This window comes from Mesocricetus auratus, unplaced genomic scaffold (assembly GCF_017639785.1).
Source record: "Mesocricetus auratus isolate SY011 unplaced genomic scaffold, BCM_Maur_2.0 Super-Scaffold_100022, whole genome shotgun sequence".
NCBI classification, from domain to species: domain Eukaryota; kingdom Metazoa; phylum Chordata; class Mammalia; order Rodentia; family Cricetidae; genus Mesocricetus; species Mesocricetus auratus.
In genome coordinates this window covers 22,691,775-22,716,325 of record NW_024429203.1, presented here as the reverse complement: position 1 = coordinate 22,716,325, position 24,551 = coordinate 22,691,775, and the positions used below count along the sequence as shown (strand labels likewise).

General features: G+C 53.1%; 1 protein-coding gene across 6 annotated transcripts in view; it reads right to left on the bottom strand.

Moving 5' to 3' along the window:
- Positions 1-23,798, bottom strand: part of Usp2 (ubiquitin specific peptidase 2) — a 29,089-nt gene extending 5,291 nt beyond the window's left edge. For 2 of the 6 annotated variants that reach the window (XR_005870298.1, XM_040729922.1), the window contains exons 1-4: positions 23,596-23,798; positions 14,554-15,371; positions 1,033-1,083; positions 74-197 (exon numbers count right to left, since the gene is read on the bottom strand). Coding sequence is in view for 5 of the 6 variants with exons in the window: in XM_040729922.1 (XP_040585856.1) it covers positions 74-197; positions 1,033-1,083; positions 14,554-15,330 (952 nt within the window). In the remaining variant the exon portion in view is untranslated. Of the gene's footprint in view, positions 1-73; positions 198-1,032; positions 1,084-3,016; positions 3,053-4,899; positions 5,259-14,553; positions 15,372-18,504; positions 18,628-21,381; positions 21,401-23,595 lie in introns of those variants that run through there. The other 4 variants (XM_040729924.1, XM_040729923.1, XM_040729925.1 and 1 more) reach the window with 4 other exon arrangements.
- Between the last annotated feature and the right edge of the window lie 753 nt (positions 23,799-24,551).

Here is a 24,551-nt window from a genome sequence, read left to right as displayed (position 1 = left end):
ACTAAGTTCAGTCTGGTAGAACAGAACAGAGCTGGGAACGGAAGCACGGCCACGCTCACGCGGGGCTCCTCACCTTCCATGAGGGCTGTGTGTGCGCTGCTGGTGTGGCTGAGGTCCCGCAGGTATAGCCTTTGAAGGCAGTAATCTCTCAACTCTCGGGTGTTGCTCAGGCACTGAAGAATTGAGTTCATGAAGCACTACGAGAGACAATCTGGGCAATTAGTGGGCGTGCATAGTTCTAAGTTTTCTACAAGCTGTGGATTCCCAGCTAGTGGAACTGTGGGGATGTTATAGCAAATTGAAGAGATGGGACCCACTGGGAGGTCTTCACGTATTGGGGAGGCTTGCCTCTGAAGAGGCCTGAAGGACCCCAACCAATCTCTCCTCTTTTTGCATCCTGACCACGAGGTGAATGGTTTTGTTTGCTGCACTACCTTGTCACACACCCAAAGCAACAGAGCCAATAAGTTAGCCATGAACTAAAACAGCCCAACAAACTTACTGTCCTTTTAAGTTGATTTATCTCATGTATCTGTCATAGGGACAGAAAGCTGGAACATGGCGATGGAGTTAAGACCCTTACCCAGCATTTCTACTACTTGCAACCAAAGGCTCTCTGTTTCATCGATTCAAAAAGGTTCCTCTTTCCTGAGTGGAGGCAGGGAGGAGGGAGGCAAGCCCCCACTATGGGGCAAGGCCATATAATTGGTTATTTCCTATTGAGGTGTACAAAAGGGTGTGGGCATACTGGTCAGAAGTGGGTGGGAAATGATGGGAGCCGGGAGGAAGGTCCAGGAGAGCAGCAAGCTGGCAGTGACAAGGGCAACTTCCTTTCTGTGTTTCCTGCCGGGGGCGGGTGAGACAGAGCCCAGCAATTCACTGAAACACCAGCCAGGAAGGGCAGGTGCGGACTGCCCTATAGGATAGGAGGTTAGCTGGAGCCAGGAGGGGACTCTGCTGGATTATCCCAGGCAGGAGAATAGGGCATGGCCTCTACTGTCCTGGAAAAAAAATGAGTTGGGAGGAACTTACCGTGTTTCCAAGGTTTCGAAGACCAGCCAGACCCTGGGCACTCTTTGAATTCTGTAAGCAAAGAATGTGTGTCATATAAAGAGGCTCAGAGCCTGGGTCTGTACAGCTCTCTATTCAACACCCCTCCCCTCCCCACTGGAGTGCTCCTTTCTTTCTTTGAGACAGGGTTTCAAAGAAACCTGCCTCTAGCTCCCGAGTGCCGGGATTAAGGGTGTGTGCCACCACCCCCTGGCAGACTGTTCTCTTTTCAACCCTGGTTTATGAGTCTTGGAGAATAGAGGATGGAGGAATGTCAACACACAAACCATTTTCCAGGGCTTTGCTCTTTTATGGTCTCACTGGGTAGCACAGTGAACTTGTAGCAATCCTCTTGCTCAGCTTCCTGAGTTCTGGGACTGCAGGTGTGAGCTGCCACACCTGGCTTCTCTGCCTTTACTTTCTCTGCTGCAGTGGAGACTAGATACTAAAGCTAGAGGCTAGGATTCACAAACCAGGAATATAACTTTCTTGCTAGAAGAAACTGAAAGTCTAGGTCAGGCATGGTGAGGAATGCCTGCAATTCCAGCACTTGGAAGTGGAGGCAGGAGGATTAGGGATTCACGGTCAGCCTCGGCTACATACATCAGTGAACCCAAAGGCTAGTCTGAGCTTTGTGAAACAAGAAGAGGTTTCATATCCCAAATCCAGGTTCTTCTCCATATGACCTATATTTGACATAGACGTTCCAAGTATGAAGGAACCATCATAACTGGCACTTTAAGGGGGGTTGAGAAAGGTTAAATAACAAACCATTCTAATTGAGTTTCGATCTTCAGCTGGGAAAAACTCAAGCTGCCTGCCATTCGGTGTTGCCAGAGACAGGTGGAATTCCTTCCAGCTGAACTCAGCTTCTAAGGGCTGAGCCAAGGCAGGAGGATCCTCCCTGCCCGCCCGCCCGCCTCAGGTTTCAACATCCCAACCAGCCACTGGCTGGAAACACTGCGCAGCATGTGCTATCAGGCAGAGGAGGCACCTGGCTGAAGGTGGCACTCCAGTCTCTGCTGTGGAGGCTGGTGAGGGGGCTGGAGAGAACAGGTGCGAGATTGCAGGCTCTGAGCGTTATTTGTCAAGGTCTCTTAGCTAACCCTGGGCACACCACCTGGGAATCAGAAAACCTTCAGGCTCAAAGGGTTAAGGAAACAGGGGATGGGTTTGTGGATGAGTCTGCCACCCCCCTTGCTTAGGAAGGGGATCTTGGAGAAGGCAACTCTGGAGCAACATTGGCTGGGGCATGCGTGGGGCCAGCTCAACCCTCATCAGAACAGGAGCCTGAAATAACTCAGCTAAAATTACTCATGCTGTGTGCTGACAGCCTAGGAGGCTGTCAGCGGCTCAAAACCCATGAGACTGTCAGCTTGAAGGGGGGAAGGGGCAGCAGGCCGAGCGAGGGCTTTTCTCAGGAAGTGCCCTGCCCATCCCACAAGTAAGAGGGTCCCTCCCCTGGTCAGTTGTCAGGTCCACCTCTAGCAGGTAGAGACGAAAGCATACCCAGAAGAGAGACACAGTTTAAAGCTTCGGCTGGAGGGACCATCTGTTGTCAGCAGGTAGAGTGTAGCATCCTCCACTGACTGCCCTGGCCTGTAGTGCTAACCCTAGGTGGCCCCCCAAAAATGTGAATCCCACCACTGGGTGTCGTGGTTGACTGGGCTTGCCTAGCGTTTGTAAGGTCCTGGGTTCAACCCCTGGTAGTGGCAAAATGGGAATTCTTGCCTTGCTGACGACAGCAGTGGGCCCTATAAGGGGGCTACCACAGAGACAGTCCCTGAGGACAAAGATCTTATCAGAGCTTTGGATAAAGTGGTAAAACACAACTCCCTCTTCCCCAGCGCCCAACAAGAAAGCACAGCTGCGATCTCCATGATGCCCACTTGGAGGTACCCACCAAAGGTGCCCGCACACGATGCCCACTCACACTTGCTTTTGGTAGCTCTCTACTTGTCCTTACCCCCTGTGCCTGAGACGACATCGGTCTAAACAGGCTGTAGAGATGCAAAGCATCCTATCACTGGTGACCATGTCCACATCCACAAGGCGGGCTCAGCTGAGGCACCTATCCCAGCACTAGTGAGGGTGTGGAAAGGGAGACGCAGTCACCAGTCCATAAAGGCACACCTGTTTTCAGGGTCCCGGGGCCACTGGAAGGTGGGAAGCGCATTTTGTCCTCCATGGTTAGTATTCTGGGCCCCAGTGATTCTCTTGGGGGTGGGAAAAAGGGACAGGCTATTCTAAATCACCATTAGGACCCTGTGACTAATTTTTTCTTTTTAGTGTGGGGAGTCATGTTTTTATCTAAGATTTCCTGAAACCCCAAACACTCGGCAAGTTCTTTTTTCCTTTCTTAGACACGGTCTCACTATATAGTGCTGGCTGGATTGAAATTCATTATGTAGAACAGATTAGTCTTAAACTCAAAGCTATCCTCCTGCCTCTGCCTCCCAAGGGATGAGTCTATAGGCATTCACCACCATGCCTGACTCCACTTGCCAACTTCTGAGTGCTCTGTGTAGAAGGTGGGGTTTTACAGGGCTTGGGGGTGGGAGAGGATGGGGGAGCAGGGCTGCTCTAAGCCAGCCCAGATATTCTTCTGCCATGAATAGGAAATCAGGAGCTCCAGGGAAAGTCAGTACTTTCCATTCCAGAGAGGAACAAAATGTCCCAGGAGTGACCTTTCTCACAGGGCAAACAATCCTACCTCAGGGCTGGCAGGGAAAGAGGCTAGGACTGAAAAGGTGGGACAGAAACCCTGCAGAGCCAGCCTCTCACAGTGACAGCACAAGGAAATGATTCCAGCTGGGACTCAGGTGCAGCGTTGAGAAAGTTTGGCCCTGACACTCAGCCATCGGCAAACCTAGCTTTGACTCAGTAGCAAGCACTGTTCTACAGAGCAGATGCCACTTCCATAGTAAACAGGACTCCTCTGCCAGGGCAGGAGCGGGGGCTCAAACAGCCTGCCACTGGGTAATGAGGGCTGGCATCTGGGGGTGGGCCTGGAAGAAAGGTGGGCTGAGATTGTGACTTCACACTGGAGACCCCAGCTGCGGGGCAGTCTTGCTTTATCTGCACGGTGAGGGTCAGCGTGTGTCCTGGCTGCAACCAAGGAGCCTGGTGTAGCCCTGGCACGGGGCAGGGCACGCACTGCCAACACGGGAGCTGGTGCCTGTTACATAAGACCTGTCAAGCTCAGGCCCCTTCTCTCTTTCCCAAAGGGACAGTGCCCAGCCTTAGCCCCAGCATACTCCATGAGCTGCTTCAATCAAGGAATCCACTGCCCACTCCACAACTGAAGAGAGCCAGGAAGAGAAGGGATCATTCTCTCACCTGTCTACAACCTCTGCCCTTCACAGGGTCAAAGCACCCTGGCAACTGACCCTTGGGAGAGCGCCTATTTGGGAACAGAGAAAGGGAGGCACCCCTTTGATCCACCTTCCTTGTTGGAGTTTGGCCTAGGAGGAGTCATCCCCGAGTCCGGTGTGCAGTCTGTTCCCTCTAGACACACACCAGCCCTAGTCAAGGTTACTCTCGCCTGCACCTGTCTTGATAGGTGACTGGAACTAAGAGTCCAAGAGCCACCAGGTGCCCGAGTCACCCAGGGAGGGGGTCTGGGGGCTTTAGGGGCTTGGATATCAAGAGGGGAAGCGTCCGGAGCAAGCCTACGATTTCCAGGGAAGGGAGCATCCCTTGTCAGGATACCCTCAGAAAAGAGGGGAAAAAGCTGGGAAAGAACGTCCCGGGGGGTTCAGGGACTCGTGGTGGATTGGGGTAGGTCTCGGGAGCATGCAGGACCCCAGACCTTCGGCGTGGGAGGTCCCAGAAAAGGGCCCCGCGTACCTTAGCTTTGTTGAGCAGAAGCCCCACGAAGGTGGAGAGCAGCAGGGACGGGGACAGAGGGGAGCGCGGCCGTAACTCCTTGGCGAGGGCGGGGAAGGGGGCAGCGGGAGGCTCCTCGGGCAGGGTCACGGTGTAGGAGGTACGCATGCTGTGGAGCGGGCGGTGGGCTATGCCCCCAAACCGAAGCGGCTGACCAAGGGGTTACGGGGAGTCCCCGCGTCGTGCCACAACCCGGGCACCGAAGCCAGCGGGTGATCCCACAGGACCCCGTCGGTGACGCGGGGCAGTAACCGCTACTGCAGGGCCCAGCACGCGCTCCTCCGCCTCAACCTCCCCACCGCGAGCAGCCAACCGACCGGGCCCGGCGCTCGCGCTCCGGCGGACTGGCTGATCCGCCGAGCCTCCAGCCGCGAGACGTCAGCGCCGGGGCGGGGCCGGGCCTAGGACCACGCCCCACCCCGCCTCCGCCCCGCCCCGGGAGCCCGCACGCGGACTCCAGCGAGGTCGCGGGGCCCTTCCCAAAGTCGCTGACCCGGGGCGACAGATACTTGGGAATCCTATCCGGGCAAAGCGGGGCCACGCTGTCCCTGGCCGTCCTAGGGGTTGAACTCTACAGGCAATTTTTGGGGTCTTTGGGGAACGTCCCCTTAAGATCAAGTGTCAGTCAGCTTGGAGCGCCTCCGCCCAGGCAGCAGACAGTTGTTAACTTAGGGACTGCAGACCCTAGTGACGGTTAACTATTTTTCAGGGCAAAATGCATAGGTGCACACTTTTATCCACCATGCGGGGAACCTAGGTCTTCGTGAATTCCAGTCTCCTCACAGTCCGCAGGGGTCGGGAACCCCGACTAGGAAAGATTTTCAAACACCTCCAGGGCTGAGCTTCTTTCCTCCTCTAACCTAGCCTAGCCCATTATCGAGAGGCGGTGCTCATTTTATAAGGTACAATAGGTCACGGGCCCTTTTGGCTCCAGGAAAGAACCATTTCTGAACCTTCCTAACCTATTACCCAACTCCATTTCTTCTAGAATCTTAAATTTAACTTTTATAAGAGGATGGGATGAAGACGCTCATCATGTGTGTTGGGGGTGGTCTTGTGTGGAAGTGGTCTCTGACCTCCACGTGGGCAATGCTTAAAGGCAGGGGGTCTAGGGAGAGGAGTTTGTTTCTGATGCTCAGCCCCCTCACCTAACCGGGAAGCGCAGGAATCTGCAGAGGGAAAGTATCTTGTTTGGAGCTTGCAGGCTATTTTTAGCCAGTATTTTTAGCGTTTAAAAATACTCGGAGAGGCAGCAGTGTGCGCTGTTACTCATCTGTGGGCTGCTTGTGTTCCTCCTGGCATGCACATCCCTACATGTACACGCGTACCGCGCACACGACCACAGCCACATGGGGACTGCGTCCGAGATGCATGAGTGGGTTGTACCCTAGGCCACCCACAAAATAGGAATTTGGTGCCAATAGGTGGGGGGTACGGACAAGTCTCTCACCATCATGTCCCCAGCAGTGATGATGGAAGGAGGCGGGAGCAGGAGCTACTGGGCATTGAGGGCAGTCACGGTTGGAGGCATTTGATCTCAGACTTTGACCCAATCTGGACCCTGGACGCTCTGTAACAGCCCTTTTCTCCAAGCTTCCGTCTTTGCAGCTACACCCTTTTCCGGGGGCAGGTCCCACACTGGGTGTATCAATGCCTGCATTTGACCACAGCACTGCCGCGAGATAACTAGAACATCGTGCACGTGGTCCAGAGGCTGTAAGGCTGTCTGCCCATAGCCTCTTTCCATGATCATCACCCTCGTGCTTCTCTGATCCCTGCCACCAACTAGCTTGCTCCTGTTCTGCTCTTAAGAAACAGGACTAGGGCTGGACAGATGGTCCAGCGGGTAAACGTGCTTGCCTCCAAAACTGACTTCCTGAGTTTGATCCTCAGGACTCACAGGGTCAAAGGGAACCTCCCTCCAACAAGTTGTCCTTTAACCTCTGGGCTTACTAAATAAATACAATCATTTTATTTTGAGACAGGGTCTAACTAGGTAGCCTTGACTGGTCAGGACCTTGCTGCTGTGTAGCTTCATAGAGATCCTCTTGCCTCTGGCTCCTGAATGCTGTGATTTAAGGCATGCACCACCAGGCCTGTTTTTTTGTTTGTTTGTTTGTTTGTTTTTAAAGAAACACAACTAGGCCGGGTGGTGGCACATGTCTTTAATCCCAGCACTCAGGAACCAGAGGCAGGTGGATCTCTGAGACCAACCTGGTCTACAGAGTGAGTTCCATGACAGCCAGGGCTACACAGAAAACACTGTCTCAAAAAAAAAAAAAAAACAAAAACAAAAAACCAATCAAACAAAAAGCCCAACCAAATGAAAGAGAAAACAACAACAACAGAATCCCACAACAGAACTAGCTGAGCGTATAACCCCAGCACTTAGAAGGCTGAAGCAGGAGGATTGCTAGTTTGAGGCCAGCCTGGGCTGCCTATCAAGATTCTATTTTAACATTTTCTCCAGCAATGTAGCTGCTGACAAGGTGTCATATTCCTGGAAGTGTCCTCTTATCCATGTTCCTGTGAGTAACTCTAAGGAAACTTATTGGGTCATCAAAAAAGGGGGAGAAGTAGAAGGGGGACTACTTGGGAAGGTGAAAGGTCAGCAGAAGTGATGAGAGGGACATGGGAGAATTAGGGAGTATACTCAAAATACATTAAATGCATCCATTATTGTGCGTAATTACATATGTTAACAGAAAACAGTAACACAGCAAGGTGGCTCATCTGGTATAGGTCATTGCCACCACGCCTGGCAACCTGAGTTCCAATGTTAGGTTCCACGTGGTGTAAAGAGAGAAGTGACTTTGGTAACTTACGCTCTGCCTTCCACCCACGTGCTGAGACCAGGATGTGATCACACACAATAAATAAACGAATGTAATAAAAACACTCATTCTGGGATGCACTTCATGTTGGAGTGTTTGCCTAGCATGCACAACGCCCTGTATTTAATCCCCAGCACCGCATAAACTTACATATATGTAATACCATGAGATGAGACATTCCAGGTCATCCTTAGCTATATAGGTAGTTCAAGGCTAGCCCAGGAAAAGGTCTAACACACACACACACACACACACACACACACACACACACACACACAAAAGCTGCCTCTACTAAGTGCCTTGAAAGATCAAGCATTGGTCTATGGGCTTTATATATTTTACCCTAGTCCATTACTTTCCATAATCACACCATGAAGCTGTAACTATCACTTCTAGTTTATAGGTGAAGGATCGTATTGCCCAGAGGGGTATCAGTGTTTGCCAGGATGCAAAGCTAATAAATGACTGTGTAGGGCTTTGAACCCAGGCAATCTTACAGCAAAATTCACACTTTTAACAAGTACTAAGAAACTCTAGGATGTTCTACTTTTCTCTGCCTACATTTGAATTCTAAAAACTCCAGTTTTGCCAGGTGTGATGGCACACACCTGTGATCCTAGAACTTAGGAAGCAGAGGCAGGAGGATTGTAAATTTGAAGCCGGTCTGGGTTATATAGTAAGACCTTATCTTAAAAAACCAACCAACTTGCCGGGCGTTGGTGGCGCACGCCTTTAATCCCAGCACTCGGGAGGCAGAGGCAGGCGGATCTCTGTGAGTTCGAGGCCAGCCTGGTCTACAAAGTGAGTTCCAGGACAGCCTCCAAAGCTACAGAGAAACCCTGTCTCGAAAAACCAAAAAAAAAAAAACAAAACAAAAAACAAAAAACCAACCAACCAACCAACCAACCAACTAACCAACCAACCAGTTCTCTGAGCAGATGGAAGCCCCTGGGTTTGATCCCTTGGACCATAAAATCCAGAGTAAATCAACTGCTTGGATTTGGGGGAGAAGGAGGATACAGTTCAGTGGTAGAGTTACGCCTTGAACTTGACCTCCAGAACTGCATCAAACAAAACAGTAACCTTGAGCCTTCTATAAAGCCTTCCCAAATTAATTCCACCCAATTCTAAGCACCCATTACTTCATCCCCTCAATTTGCACGCTGCTAATGTATCTGAATATGTTTATCTTTGTTTTATAACTGTAAAATTTGCAAATGGTCTCAGATGGTGAGTGGCTGTTTTGGTTGCTCCAGTATCATGGAACCTCCTCTAGGGCAAGGCTGGAGGTCCCTTAATGAGCTCTTAATGAAGAGGGCCAGACTAGGCGCTTCTGGGAACCCTGCAAGTTGCAGTTTTCCTAGGGGAAGGGGTGTGCCCAGTTTTGCATGCCCAGCAAGTGTGCTGTGGGTGGGGGTGCTGCCCTAGAGATGTTCACCCACTGCGGCATTCGGCCTCTGTCCCCAGGACTTAATTATGTGTGCACTCCCATCTTGGCGTTGTGCCAGCATGCTCTCCCTCTCTCCTGGGTTGCAGGAGGTTGCAGGGGAGGCGTGGGTGTTTCTGGGAGCAGGGAGGGACAGATGGGGAAAGCTGTTGCATGGGAGTATTTTGAGAAATCTAGGGTGAGGGAAACAGATTTACACAGCGTCCAGTCTTGTCCAGCAGGTCTGGCTACTGCAAGACACAGCCAACAAGGTTCTATAGCTTATTTCTCAAGTAGCTACACTTCTGGGAGACCCCCCTTCTCTCCAGAGCCATTTCCTGAAGTGGGCTGGGTAAAAAGGAGACAGTCCTTTGGGGGTCTGAATCTGGCTGAGGCTCCATGACTCTTGAGTCTGAAATTTACGGAGTCACGTGGGCTAGTCATGGGCCAGTCCTGCAGCCCCAAGGCTGCCTGACATTCCTGTAGTGTAGGGCAGGTCATTCTTTACCTCAGTCAGGGTTGCTCTTACAAGGACAGGGACTGAAACCATGCTGCTGCTCTCAGATCCCAGTGGGCAGCTCCATCCAGGTGCCATTGCCTGGGCTTAGGAAGATGTTTCTAGGCTGGTGGCCCCAATCCTTGCAAGTGTCTGTCATTGTCACAGAAACAGACTGCTGGCTTGACTGAGTCAGGAAAAAGCAGGGGTTATGAGTTTGGGGGAGGGGCTGGGCTTCCAGTCCACAGTGTACCTTGGGGAAGAGGGTCATTTTACCCTTCCCATCAGTGGCCGGAAACTCTACTTCCTTGTACAAATTAGACCCCCCCAGGTCAAATGTTCTGTGCTCCTTCAAGCCCCAGGAAATCTGGCTTGAACCAGCCAAATTCTAGAAGCCCACACACTTCCTTCTCTTGCTTACATTTCTGTCTTGGGTGCCAGTTTTATGCACCCACTGAGGTAAGAGGGGACAAGGGACCACGTGTGCAGCCCTGAGCGCTGAACATGGTGTTTGTTTCTGAGGCTGACGGTCAGTGGAGCGGGTCCCCCAGGGGCAGGGAACATTTTGCTAGGCTTGGATTAACTTGCGTTCCCTCGCCCCACCCCAGCACTGTATTAACTTATGGGGACATCCTGGAGCTTGTGTATGTGTTATGTGTGTGTGTGGGGGGGGGGTTGAGGGGAAGGCAGGGTGAATGGAGGGTTCTGGACACTGGCTGAGAAATGGAGTTGGTTAAAGTGGTGTCAAGAGTGGTACCAGATCACAGCCCATGGTGAGTCTCAGCGGGATGGGGACATTAGCACGGCACTGATTCTAACAGTCAACCCCAGACCTGCTGCCCTTCCTCCTACGTAGCCAGGACTCGTCCTGGCCATGCGGACTCTCACTTAACGTCTCCTCTGAGTGACCTTCTCCCTCAGCACAGACTGAAGTCCTCAGGAAGCTGGGCCTCCTCAGAGTGGCTGAGCCTGGCTGGGGTCGGGCCGGGTGAGGACGGGCCCCAGGGTCTCAGGCTGCCAAGCTGGACAAACAAGAGTGAGCTGAGGGACAGGCCAGTGTGGCTGAGTCAACAGAGAGAGAGGGCAGGAGACAGGAGAGGAAGGTCCACTTTTTGTCCTGGAATTCTTGGGCAGTCACCGCCATCCTCCATTTGTTCTCACTGGGGGCACCATTATAGTCCAGAGCCCCACCAGAGAGGTGGGTCACATGACCCTGGCTTATATAATCTCCCTGTCACTGAACAGCTGGGACCCAAGACTTCAGAAGATGAATCAGCAGCCCCAGGGGCAAACAGGACCAGGAGACTCGGATTCCATCACTTCTAGAAACAGGTCCCCGAGCAGGGAGAGAAAGGGCACATGAGATTGTGTGTGTCAGAGGACAGCTTAGGCCAGACCTGGGCCCCTCAGTTCCTTGTTCTGCGTGGAGGAGGCAGGTACCTAGCCTGCTGACTGTGCTTGGAAGGGCCCTGGGCCAACCCCTGGCTCTTCTTGGGGAGAGGGGGTGAGGCCTGGGTGGGGCACGTGGAAGGCCCGAGGCCAGCAGGTAGGGTGCCAGGGCTGACCAGGGAGCAGCTGGGGGGTGGATCATAGGAGGATTGGAAAGGATTGTAGGGGTTAAAGCCCAGGCAGGCAGGGTGCCAGGGCTGACCAGGGAGCAGCTGGGGGGTGGATCATAGGAGGATTGGAAAAGATTGTAGGGGTTAAAGCACAGGCAGGCAGGGTGCCAGGGCTGACCAGGGAGCAGCTGGGGGGTGGATCATAGGAGGATTGGAAAGGATTGTAGGGGTTAAAGCCCAGGCAGGCAGTGCTCGGAGGGAACAGCTTGTCCTTCCATAGGCCCTGGGAACAGCAGGGGTGGGGCAGAGGGGGACTGACTGGGTTGGTGCTCTCTGGCTGTAGATGCTGCAGGGCTGAACCACCTGGGCTGGCTGGCAGCCGTCCCTGGGACAGTGAGCTTATTCCTCACACCCTGGTGACTCCTGGCTCATCATTCTGCCTTTTTAGTGAAAATGGAGCCTCAGGGGAGACCCGCACAGCCCCAGGGCGGAGCTGCACCCACACCCACTGGTGCGTTGATGGTACCTACACCCCCCCCCCCAGTTCTTCACTCTTTGGAGCCTGTGAAACTCCAGTTCAGCTTGGCCGTTTACTGTTTCAGCGGCTTGAGATGCCGCCACATTATTGTTTGCTTTGAGCCTACGAGGGGGGCGGGGCAGGTGTGACCATTCTCATTTATGGAGGAGGAAATACATCTGAGCAGAGAGGTATCCAAGGCTACAGGGTCAGACTGTGTCTTCCAGAGGTCACGGACAGCCTGGCTTGTCCTCAGATGACCTCTTCCTTTTCTGCCGCTGATGACACACTCGAGCCTCTCTCCTGTTGTAATCAGGTAAGAATGGATTTCCCGAAGTGAACTGAAGGCAGGGACTGGCTCGCACATTCTCCTAAAACACCTGACTGACCTTTTCTGTTTTAGACAGGGTTTCTCTGTGTAGCCCTGGCTGGCCTGGAACTCGCTTCTGCAGACCAGGCTGACCCTCCTGCCTCTGCCTCCCGAGTCCCAGGACTAAAGGCGTGCGCCACCACTGTCCTGCATGACTGACCTTTTCTGAGCACCTACTATGTGTCAGGCTCTTTCACAGTAATTTGTGTAATGGGAACTGTGAGTGCTTTCATTTTACAGAAGAGCAAACAAGCTTCAAAGCAAAGGAAACTGCCTGAGAAAGCCAAGTGCTAGGTGCAGAGTACTCCTCAGTGCTAGGTGCAGAGTCCTCCTCAGTGCTAGGTGCAGGGTACACAGCTAGAAAGCAGAGTGCCGTGACAATGCCTTGTTTTCGAAAGAAGCCCACTTTGGGGAACAGAGATTACTGAAAGGCTTCTGATGGGGCAGATTTCAAGGCATCCCTCTCACTTCCTCAGGATACAATCAGCCCCCAGAAGGGAGCACAAGCGGGCTGAAGTCAAGTGCAGGCCTTAGACCAGTGAGACCTTAGAGGTCTCTCCTGGCTGGTATCACACCGATGGGGCTCAGGATGAAGGCTGGGTCAGCTTTAGGGCATTCTTGACCACCCGACAGTGCTGTGCCTTGCTTCTGGGTGGGTGAAGGAGAGGCCAGGGACTGAGCTTGCTCAGGGCGTGTGTTACGCCTTTGGGGTCCTTCCTGAAAACAATTCTCTCTGACCCTGGAGTGAGGTAGAGCCAGGTGTTCCTGGGCGCCGTGGTGGGGAAGGGGGCGGCACACTCCAGGAGGGGTTAGACTGTGAGGGATCTGACTCCCCGCAGCAGGAGACCACCCTTCTCTCATGACAGCAGATGGTGGGAGTCTGTAGTTCAGCCTTTGGCCATGAAGGCTTCAGCCTTGATGTGCTTATACAACCTGAAAAGCTTGTGGCAGGGGATCAGGTTTTGAGGCACTGTCCTGAGAGTGTTTGTTTCAGGGGTTCTGGTGAACTGTTAAGTGATTCTGATGCAGGCTACCAGCAGGCCCCATGCCTATACTAGAGGAGCTCCTTTCCTCTCAACTAAGGGGGAGCCAGCAGAGGCTCCCTCCACTGAGAGAAGTGTTGTCATTGCCCCTCACCCCGTGAACAACGCTGGACATGTTCCAAGGAGACCCTACTCCATCCTGTGCCTATGGCCAACCGTAACTGTTAGGGTGGGAGTGTCCTGGGAGACACGGCTTTTGGGTCTACCATGGTACTTCCCAGATGGCCTGGCAAGGCTGAAACACTTTAAGGACTATTACCAACTTGTCCCAAGACCTTTCCTCATGACACACTTTATGGTTTATAACCCAGCTATGGCCCCAAGTCTGGAATGCTTCCTCTGTTTGTCCGACAAGCCCTCTGAAGCACCATCTCTGGCTGTGGCATTGCTCTTGCTCACAAAGGACACACGTTCTATGAGGAGGGGTCCACAAGGAAACCGAGAACATAGCCCCCAACCCTCTGGTCCACACGCTTGCCTACTTATGAGTTCCTCTGCCCGCTGACCCACCTGCCCACAGAGCCCTGCCTCCCCCAGCTCTCCCTCCCTCAGTCTAGTCACTCATCCATCCATCCATGCAATCAGCAGGTCAGCTGAGCTCTGAGTTGCCAGAGGCACTCAGGGAGGGAGGTAGAGATAGGATCGGTTTAAGTCGGTTTAAGTCTCGAGCGCTCGCCACCTAATGGACACACCAATAACTACAGGGAAGGCGGAGTGTAGTCACTGCCCCAGGGGAGGTGTGTTTGGGGATTAAATGTGAGGGAGACCATGCCAGCCCTTGGTCAGTCTCCAGCAGAACCTCTTCCCTCATTCCAGCCCAGTCAGGGCTGGAGTACTGAGGTATTAGGTCATCCCTGTTCCCAGACAAAAGACTCTGCACTATTTTCTCCAAAGATACTATCCAGATACCGTGGATCTGAGCCGCCAGAGTCAGGGGAAGAGTCCTCCTACTCTTGATATCTCATGCCTGGGCAGGAGGAGAAACAGCCAGAGCAGGGATGGGGTGGGAGGATGGCTCTCTTCACACAGAGAGCCCCGTGGTCACCCCCGCTCTGGCATCCAGCCGTGGACGACCCAGGACCTACACTAGACCCTGGCGTTTTGGACGGCAGGGTCCGAGAAGAGCAATGCAGATAGATAGGGGTGTCTGAACATTCTAGAGCATCTGTGCGCCGCTCCCAAGTGTGAGGATCTTTGGAGCGCGGCTCTGAGCCGTGGGGCCACCAGTCATGCTGGGATGCCCTCTCTTGCTCGTCTTTACTAGTGCGGCCATGGGCATTCACTCAGGTTGGAAGTTCTGTTCCTGGCCTGGCCCTTTATAACACTGGCTGTCTCCCCAGCCCATTCCAGGGTCCCCGGAGTAAACTCACCATGCTGTCTCTCCCGGGGGAACTGGAGCGGCTGGGCCCGGAGGCCTGGCCCTTGCCTTTCTCCCACAGTGTGTAGCGGCCACTTGGTCGGTAGGTGGGACTGAGGACTTCAGGGACTCGGGAGGGAGGGGCTTGCGTGAGCACCTGGGGTGCACTGCCCTTGCGACCATAGTTCTCCAGGTAGTCAGTTAGGTACTCAGAGCGGCTGGCTGCTTGGTAGAGGCCCTGCAGGGCACAGAGCTCCTTACGAGTGCGGGCCAGCATGGGGCTGCGGCCCAGGTTCCCGGGGTCTATCCGGTAGCCATCTGAGGTCCGGAGGCTGGAGAAATCCCGGGCCAGGTCAGATTGGCTGTTCGATTTCTTCTGGCTCAGGGTCACCCCCTGGTCTCGGGCATTCATGGGCAGGTAGCTGAGGGAGTTGCTGGTCACTCCATATGGGAATCCACTGCCTCCGTTGAGTCCACTGCCTGAAGGCCTTTCGGTGGCCCGGGTCTGGCTCTCAGCCCGCTTGCTACCCCCAATGATGTCAGTTCTCAGCAGGGGGCGGCCCCTGTCATAGTCCAGGATGGAGGAGGGGCCATAGGTTCGGGGCCGTGGGAGGAAGCTGGTGGGGGAGACCGGCTTGAAACCAAGTTTTTCCTTCTCCAGGAAGGAGGCGGCCAGGTTGGCCCCATAGGAAGAGGGGGTGTAGGTGCCATAGCCCGATTTGGCATAAGGGGCATCTGTGTAGCGGGACGATTCTGTATAGCGCTTCAGGGTGGAGGAGAGCTGGGACATCCTTCAGGGTGGCACTCAGTGGGTACTGGGAGCCTCATGGGCTGAAAGACAAGGAAAGCAGTTGTCAAAAAGGTCCTGCGAGCCGGGCGTTGGTGGCGCACGTCTTTAATCCCAGCACTCGGGAGGCAGAGGCAGGCGGATCTCTGTGAGTTCGAGGCCAGCCTGGTCTACAAAGTGAGTTCCAGGACAGCCTCCAAAGCCACAGAGAAACCCTGTCTCGAAAAACAAAAAACAAACAAACAAACAAACAAAAAAAAGGTCCTGCGAGGTGCCAGGCCCACTCTGTGCTTACTCTTTATACCACGTGGCCCAGGACCTTAGGGCCCAACTGGGGCCACTCAGGGCCTGCCCACAAGAGGCTGGCTAGCTTCATAGAAACACACATGCAGACAGGCATGTACATGGGCTTGTGTGTACACGTGAACACCCAAGAAAAATTACCATCAGCCCGTTGTGGTCATTTGTGTCTTCCAAGACCCAAACATGCAAGAGGCCTAGCATCTCCAGCTCCTCAGACCAGAGAATCTGAGATCCCACCTGGGTCTTCTTGCAAGTCTTGGCAGGAACTTCAGAGCTGGAGAGGGTTTGGGGGAGTCCCACCACCCTCATTGCATGGACTGAGGACAAGGGGCATTTTTCTTCCTTCCTTCCTTCCTTCCTTCCTTCCTTCCTTCCTTCCTTCCTTCCTTCCTTCCTTCCTTTTTTCAAGACAGGGTTTCTCTGTGTGGCTTTGGAGCCTGTCCTGCACTCACTCTGTAGACCAGGCTGGCCTCGAACTCACAGAGATCGGCCTGCCTCTGCCTCCAGAGTGCTGGAACTAAAGGCATGTGCCACCACTGCCCAGCCGACCAGGAGCATTTTGAGTTACAATTGCTTCCCTACCTTTGGCAAGCAGTACTCCTTCAGGTATAGACTGCCCCTGGAAATCCTGACAACTCCAAGTGTCAGATTCCTCAAGAGGAGAAAGGGGTCTCAGGAGAGAGCATGAGCTAGGGAGGTGGAGTCAGGGCGGTGGTGAGGGAGTGCCTGGCAGAGGGATGGGCCAGACCTACTCGGTGATGTTCTTTACACACAGGCACCTGCTGCTTGGTCACACAGTGAGGGGAAACATGGGTGACTTGAACCTGTCTGCTGTCTTCCCTGAGTTTGGCCTAGTCTAAGTGGAGTTTAGGAACCTGTGGCCTCCTAGGAGGTTTCCTTGTCAACGCAGGAGCCAAACTGCACCTGGAGTTACTTGACTTGTGCAAGAGGCGCCCCCTAGAGTTAGGACCCTGTACTGCAGATGACGTTGCCCGATTAAGGTTTCTGCCAATTGATCACTGACAGCCCTAAAGGCCATGCGTTCCCCACCTCTCTATTGTACAGATAGGAACAGTGGTGCTTATTTGCCCAACTTCCCATGCTATCTAGAGTCAGGACTGGAACCCGGGTTGTGGCCCGGCACTCTTCCCCCTCAGCCTTTATTCCTCCATTATTCCTCATCAGAGTTAGGCTGGTCTGGGGGGAGTAGAGAAGGCCTTCGGAGAAGGGAGCCAGGAGCATTAGGCCGCTTTCTTCAGGAACTCTTGAGTCGGGGGCTCAGGGTGGAGACTATCCAGGACTCTCGGAGAAGCATATGATTTAACCCCTCCCTGTTTGTGTGTGTTTTTGTAAGTCTCGTATGTGAAAAGTCAGAGGACAGCTTGTGTGGGAGTCAGTCCTATCTTTCCACCCTGTGGGCTCTGGGGCTCTGGTTTGGTGACAAGTGCTTTTTTTTACTTGCTGAGCCATCTCATTGGCCCCAGGGTTGGTTTTGACTTACCTGTGACAGACTAGCTGAGCAAAATCACACTAGTTATTTAACTTCTTTGAGCCCCCAGTTCCCTCATGTGTAAATGAGTATAATAATGATCAGGGTTCCTATCTCCTTGTTGTGAGGAATAAGGGAGATAATAACACGTGAAAGCACTTAACAATGACTGGTTATTATCTCCTCCGTAGCCCCAGCAGGCAGCCCGGCTCCACCCTTTGTAGTCTATAATAATGGCAGGGCTGGCCATCTTCTGACTTGGCTGGCTCAACCTCAGCTCGGGCGCCAGGCCTTCCCCCTGCTGCCCCCGGTGAGTTAAGCGGGCAGTGAGTGGACATTTAGCCGTTCAGCAGACAAAGTTCAAGCAGCCCACACTTGGCCTAGGCCCCCAGCCCAGCTTCCTAGGGGTGTGTGCCAAGCCCCGAATGTGAAGGGCTTGGCAGAAGGCTATAGAAACTCAAGGCTTGGGATGGACACGGCGGTGGGGGGGTGAGCTGGTGGCCACAGGACAGTGTTCCCTGACGGTGCCAGAGACCTCCAGCAATTTTCAGTCCTGGCTGGCATCAGCAAGGCTGTCTATCTCTACTCTCTGTCCTTTCCATGCCTGGCTCAGGGGACCCCGATGCCCTGTGTACACTGCTTGTCCACCATCATCATCCCTTCTCCCATGCAACTTCCCCTCTGCTCAGGGGAATAGTAATGGGGGGGCAGAGGAAAACCATGGGTGTGGGGCCAGGCAGAGGCTTGGGGTGGGGGTAGGGGACCTATCCTGCTCTATTTCACTTTGGAGAACTCCATCAATAATGCAAAGTCAAAGAGACTACAGTTCTCAGGAGCTGGACTCTGGGACATACAGCAGCCAATCAGATTGGCCCCACCCCCAGGGTATGAGCTCATGGCTCCTCCCCATGGCCCTCCCTCCCTTCTCCCAGACTGAGGCTCCTAGGGAATTGGTATTCTGCGGGCAGTGCCCCAAGTCTGTGACCTCTCTTAGCCCTAAGGATGACGCACAAGTGCCCAGGCTAAACACGATACAGCCACAGGGACAGACGGCATTGGCACTGGCAATGCATGGATCTGGAGCCGCATTTTCTAGCTCTCAGGGCCCTAGGGAGGGCTCCCCAACCCCAGCTCTCTTGTCTGCTCCAATCTGGCAGGCAACTGCCAAGCCTCTCTCCTCTCCCCTCCCCCCAGTTCCACCAGTTACTCCATCACAGCCCCGGGAAACTGTCACTCAGTTCTGACGCCCGCCTCACAGTTCCCAGGGCTAGGAGAGGGTTCCCTTGTACATCTCTCCCATCCCCCCCAACCCTACTCTTCAGGACGGGGGAGTCCCAGCACCTTCTAGGTGAGAGACAGTTTAAGTTGGTATCTCTTGACATTACCTGGTACTGCTGTCCCTGGAGGCTACAGAATGCACCACGGGCAGGAGCTTCACTTGGGGATCTGGCTGTGGCCTTGCCGCGCAAGACAGGGACAGGAAGGGCAGCACTCACATGGCTTTGAGTCTCCCTGTTGCCACAGGAACCGCTGGGACTGAATGGCTCTTTCATGGGGCACTGGGAGGCCGGCCTATTGGCTGGGATCCCCCATACTCCTCCCTGTCCAGTGTGGGGCCCCCCGCTGCCTGGCTCCGTTCATTGTTTATCCACAACTGGCAAGTTCAGGCATGTGGCTCCTGGCTGCGGCTCCCCAGGTGCCTGCCACCTTGGACAACGGGAGTAGTCCCAACCCAAGCTCCTTCATGCCATCTTTACAGAGGTGTTGCTGACTCCCTTCTGAGATTCCCCATCATCTTGCAAAAATTTCCCTAGAAACTGGCATGCTGGCATAGTTTCACATAGACGCATTCAGCTTCCTGTGGGGACACGGGAGCCACGCGGCTGTGGCTCCCAGCCAGCTGGTCCCACACACCTATAGACCAGGCACCCAGCTGAGGATCTTGCATGCAGTTTCTGATTGTATCTCTTGGGCAGCCTCATTCCATATGCACATGGCCCTCCCTAGCCTTCTTAGCAGTGTGCTCGGATGTAGAATCCTAAAAGTCTCCGTGCAGATGCAAGCTTGAACTTTTTCAGATACAGAAATACTCAGGCTTACAAACATAATTTCGAAGGTTATAGTGTGTACATTAAATTAAAATGAAAAGCATACCCATCATTTTAAATGGACAAAAAATTTAAAAAGTGAATTTTTGGGACAGGTCTTACTTTGTAGCCTACGCTGGCCTCAAACTTTCTATATTGTCTCGTGTCCCAAGTGCTGGGATTACAAGTATGAGCCATCATGCTCAACTAATAGTGAAACTTTCAAATGAAGCTGTTTTATTTGTTTGTTTTGTTTAGAGACAGGGTTTCTCTGTAGCTTTGGAGCCTGTCCTGAAACTCGCTATGTAGATCAGGCTGGTCTGGAACTCAAAGAGATCTGCCTGCCTCTGCCTCTGAAGTTCTGGTACTAAAGGCATACACCACCACCGACCAGTACTCAGACGAACTTTTATGGTTCATATTTCTGAAAGTTTTAACATTTAAAACTGCACTGACTTGGGCTATAATGTATTAACTCAGTTTTCCCAGCAGCCTTAAGCACTGGATGCTAACAATACGTCTACTTGCAGATATGGAAATCATTCTTTCTCCCAGTGAGCTGCTGTAGTTCTGGAGCTGGATGGAACCATGCTGTCCTCTACAGTCACTCTGAAGCTACACCCTGTCCCTGGAGCAGAACTGTGGGCCCGTGGAGCTGAGAGAGGACCCTCCAGGATGTAGATGTCCATTCATCCAGCTAGGAGAGACTCCTTCTTGCAGGAGCAGCCTAGTGCAACCCGAGCCGCAGCACAATACCGATCAGCCACAAGATGGTGAGAGAGGCCTCCATTTCACCTGCTGTGCCAAGCTCTGTGTGTCCCCAGCATCTACCCCAGCACAGGCTCCTGGGCCCCAACCTGGCTGTGGACATATATACACCTGAGCTTTCTTCCCCAGGATGCTGCTTAGCCCACTCCCCGGGTACCCACGCCAGGTGAGTCAGGGGTTGAAATGAACCCTGTTCCCTTGAGGCAGACAGCCTCCTGGCATCAAGTGACTGTCATCAGTCACTGTCATTTCCTGTAGCTCACGTGAAGGGCTCCCTAACCTGCCCAGCTAGGGGAGGGGCTTAAACCTCAAGAATCCCAGGTACTCCTGGCCCTGGAGGCAGGGGATGGATAATGTCCCATATCTCAACAGACTATATCCCTTTGTGTCTGTATGTGCTCATCTTTCTGAGGCAAAGGCATAGCCACGTATGCTACAGACAGAGGCCTCCGGGTCTCCACAAGATCAACTTCACGGACACACCCAAGCAGCACCAAGCTCCTTCCCTCCTACCCAGATGTTCAGGGCAGGTCAGTGGGGAGTCCCAGTCGGTCTCACTAGGTGCTTGGGAACCTCCACAGTGGTGACCTCAGAGCTTCCCAAAGCTGCTTGCTAACTGCATCAGAATGTGCTGACCTGAGGGGTAAGGTAGGTGACAGGGGCCCTGTCATAGTCTGTGACCTTTCTTCCTGACTGCTTGGATCCTTTGCTACTCTTTCGGGCCACAAGTGTCCCCCCTGCCAGATGTGGAGAAATGGCAAGAGAATGGGGGTGGCATACGTTTTACATGTTATACCATCTGCGCCTCTCAGGCCACTTGAGCCCCAGCCTGACCTCTGACCTCTGACCTGTTGCTAGCACCCCTCTCTCTATTAGAGGCTGGCTCTCAGCGGCCCGCCCACTTATCACAGGATCCTCTGGCCTTTTGGGGGATCATGCAAAGGAATTTGTGTCAGTCTCTATTTCTCCCGGTTTTAGGAGGTGCCTCAAAAAAACGGGGCGGGGTGGGGGTGGGAGATGAGGAGGTAAGACAAAGAGATCAGTGATGAAAGGGATGACAGAGGTTGCCCTGACTTGTGGAAGAGAAGTGGGTAGGCCCAGGGGTTGAGAAGGGTTATCTCTAAGTCCAAGGACAGGCAGAGAACAGGCTTCCTGGAAGCAGAGACACCCTTCGACTTTCTTTCTCCTCCTGATCAGGTGCCCTCCCAGGGCCCCTTCTTTGGAGAGAATCTCATCTCTCTCCATTAGGGCTGGCCTCTGTTCCCATAGCTTGAGCATTTGGGCTTGGTTACAGCACTCGCCAGGCCGGTGGGTGGCGTCTATCAGGCTTCTCCGAACTCACTTAGGGCTTAACTAGGGTCACTCAGTTGCCCTTGAAACTCAGAGACCAAAGAGAGAGCTACTGACCTGTGTCCAGGAGCACTGGATGGGACCTGGGGGCTTCTTTCCCAGCAGGGATGGGACCGCAGTGTAGAGTCCAGAAGCTGGAGTCTAACTGTGGCTGGGTAATCCGGAGCTCAGGTTACTAGCTAGATATATATAGTATCTTATCTGACCTCGAAGAGATGGCAACTCACTTGCATTCCAAGCCCCAGGAGAATTAAAGGGGCAGCGACATGCCCACCTTCCAGCTGGTGCCCACTGGCCGGGTGATAGCTGAGGAGAACCAGCTAGAATCCTGGGAGGGATATTTGGAACTAAAACAGGAAGGATCAGGAGGGAATAGAGCAGAGGGCTGGGGCTGAACTGGAGTCCTAAGCATGGAGAAAGTGTATTCTCTAGAGCTGTCAGTCGCAGACCAGCGAACAGGAAGAGACCAAACGACTAGGTGGGGAGATGGGGAGGACCTGCCCCAGGACACATGTGCAGAGATGTGCTCGGGACCAGCATTCAGGTTTCAATCCGCTACTTTTTTTTTTTCTTTTCTTTTTTTTTTTTTTTGATAGTGGACTTCTAGGTCTGAATCTTAGCTATGTAATTTGTAAAACCTGAACAATAGAGTCAGGGGTGCTGGCACACAGGCCTTTAATCCCAATGGGAGGCAGAGGCAGGAAGACCTATGAATTTAAGGACAACCAGTCTACAAAGCAGAAAGCCCCCAGGGATACCCAGAAAAACCAAAAACCAACCAACCAAACAAAAACCCAAATGAACGCACAAACAAAGAAACCCATGAATAATAACAACAGTAGTGATTATGGTATGCCTCACAGAGATGAGGACAAAACCATAGTTTTAAACTTCCTTGAACATAGCAAGAGTTCAATAAAAGACAATCTTATTGATTATTTCCACTTCTTATCTAATTACTACTAATGTTAGTAATAGCAGGCAACCTTTCCTAGAAGGTGACCCTTCCTAGAAGAAAAAGGCCTCAGGGCACCCTCTCAGGGGATTGCTCTGATGCCAGAGACCAGCCCTGTGGTTTTCTGAACTGGTCCAGTCCCCAAAATGGAAAGGGCAGACGAATCTTGCCACCTTCCTAAGGCAACAGGCCAAACCAACTTGGGCTTCTTTCCCCTTTGCTCAGAAAAAAAAAAAAAAAAAAAAGCAAGTGTGGCCTCCTTGGCGGCCAGGAAAAAGCCTAGCCCCAGAGGGGCGGTCCCAGTCTACCTGTTGGAGGGCTCAGGGTTCCAGGGCGGCAAAGGCAGGCTGGACAGGGATTACTAGAGAAGGGACTCTCTGGTCTTGGTGCACCTGTCTGCTCCCAAGATGATTCTTCTGCTTCTTAATGGCTCTCGCTGAAGACTGGAAGGCCCCGGGGCTGGTGCCTCCGCCCTGTCTCAGCACGGGGTACTGACTCAGACTGGGTCCTGACGATGCACTCCAGAGGACGCCCTCATTCCAATCCTCATTCCAGAGTGGCATGCACCTACAGCATCAAAGAGGGGACGGCCCCCACCCTAGCCCATCCACCATTCTCCATGCCTCTAGTTTTGTGGGCGGATCGATGTGTGTGCTTTTGCCTACATTTGGAGAGATAAGCAGCCCCTACGGAGACCTTCAACGCAACCTCATTCTCGAAAGCACTGGGGTCAGGAGCTAAGAGCTCTAGAGATAGAAGGGGTTGGCCAGGACTCTGCTTGGCAAGCTGCTTGTCTGGGAACACTGCATGATTGCTTTAGGTTTGGGATTGGTGAGAATTTTAAAGTTGCCTCTTTCTGATTTGGGATTGGTGGAAAATTTTCCCTTCCGCTTAACTGCTGGCTTCCCCCTAAACCCCCTTCCCCCGCTTTGGGAAACTGACCAGAGACAGCCCCAGGAGGCTTGACAACAGGGAGGGAGGTAGCTGCACGCACACGTGGGGAGAGGGGGTGTCAGGGTCCAGGCGTCATTCACAGGCCACACAAACACAGGGCACAGAGACCCGCGGTAACTGTTTCCTCAGAACACACTGATCAGCACACAGATGGCTCTTCCTGGCACCCCGAGCTGTCAGCTGTCAGCCCCTCTCACACACTGGCACCCACAGCTGGAGTCCCCCCCCGCACAGCTGGCCCTCGCCCTACATTTCTCATGTCGAGACTGCCCAGGCTGTCGTTGATACCCTACTTCCCGAGCCTCCAAGCTGGCACCGACCCCGGCTTTCCCCTTCCCCGATCTGCGACAGGTGGTACGTACCTGCCTCTTCTCGGAGGATGGACGAGTCGAACCCGGCACAAGCATGGAGCTGCGGATGAGTCCTGGCTGGCACTGGCGCGGCGCAGCGAGCAGCGGCTGACGCACAGGGCTCCCTGGCCTCGCTCGGTGTCTGCCCGCCTCTCCCCCACCTCCGCCGGGGGCCCAGAAAGGACCTCCCCGGGAAATCGGCGCCACCCAGCGGGCAGCCGCCTCATTGCGCCCGGGCCGGGAAAGCCACACCCCGCGTTTGCATCACTGACATACGTCACGGCTATTGGCTTGTTCCTATTGTGGCGTCAATAGAGCCCCGCCTGGCGTGGGTCTCCCAGGCAACCACTATATACAGAGAACCACGTGCAGCAAAAGCACGCCTGTTTGGATCCGGTGGCGCAAGGAAAGAAGTGGACTGGAATATAACAGGTCCGGGCAGCTGGAAGGACTGAGACAGACGGTGACGTCACGGGAGAAGGCGGCATATCAGCTTTCAGCTTTTAGCGAAGGCTTAATGTTCCTCCACGCTTTTTCCTACAGGGCCAGGAATGATGTATTCCACAGGCTCTTTTCTTTCTGCCTACCCTTTCATTTTGTTTATTTATATTTAAAAATGCACTTGTTTAAACAAATAACCAAGTACATCTCATAGCAATATTTACAGAGACCAGTCAAGCAGATAAATAAATAATAATAATCAAGCAGATAAATCAATAATAATACTAATAATACTAATAACAACAGATAAGGAAGATTATGTCCGTTCATCATGATACTATCACATTTCTATTCAAACAACTCATCCTATGGGCTACTTATTTAGTGCATCACTTTATTAGACACTGTGATAAGTACTTTGCATGTGTTTAATCTTTTTAGTGGTCCTGTAAAAAGAGAACCGCTATTATAGCCATCTGCTGCACGATGTAGCTGAAGCCTAGAGAGAACACGTTTAGATAAGTCCA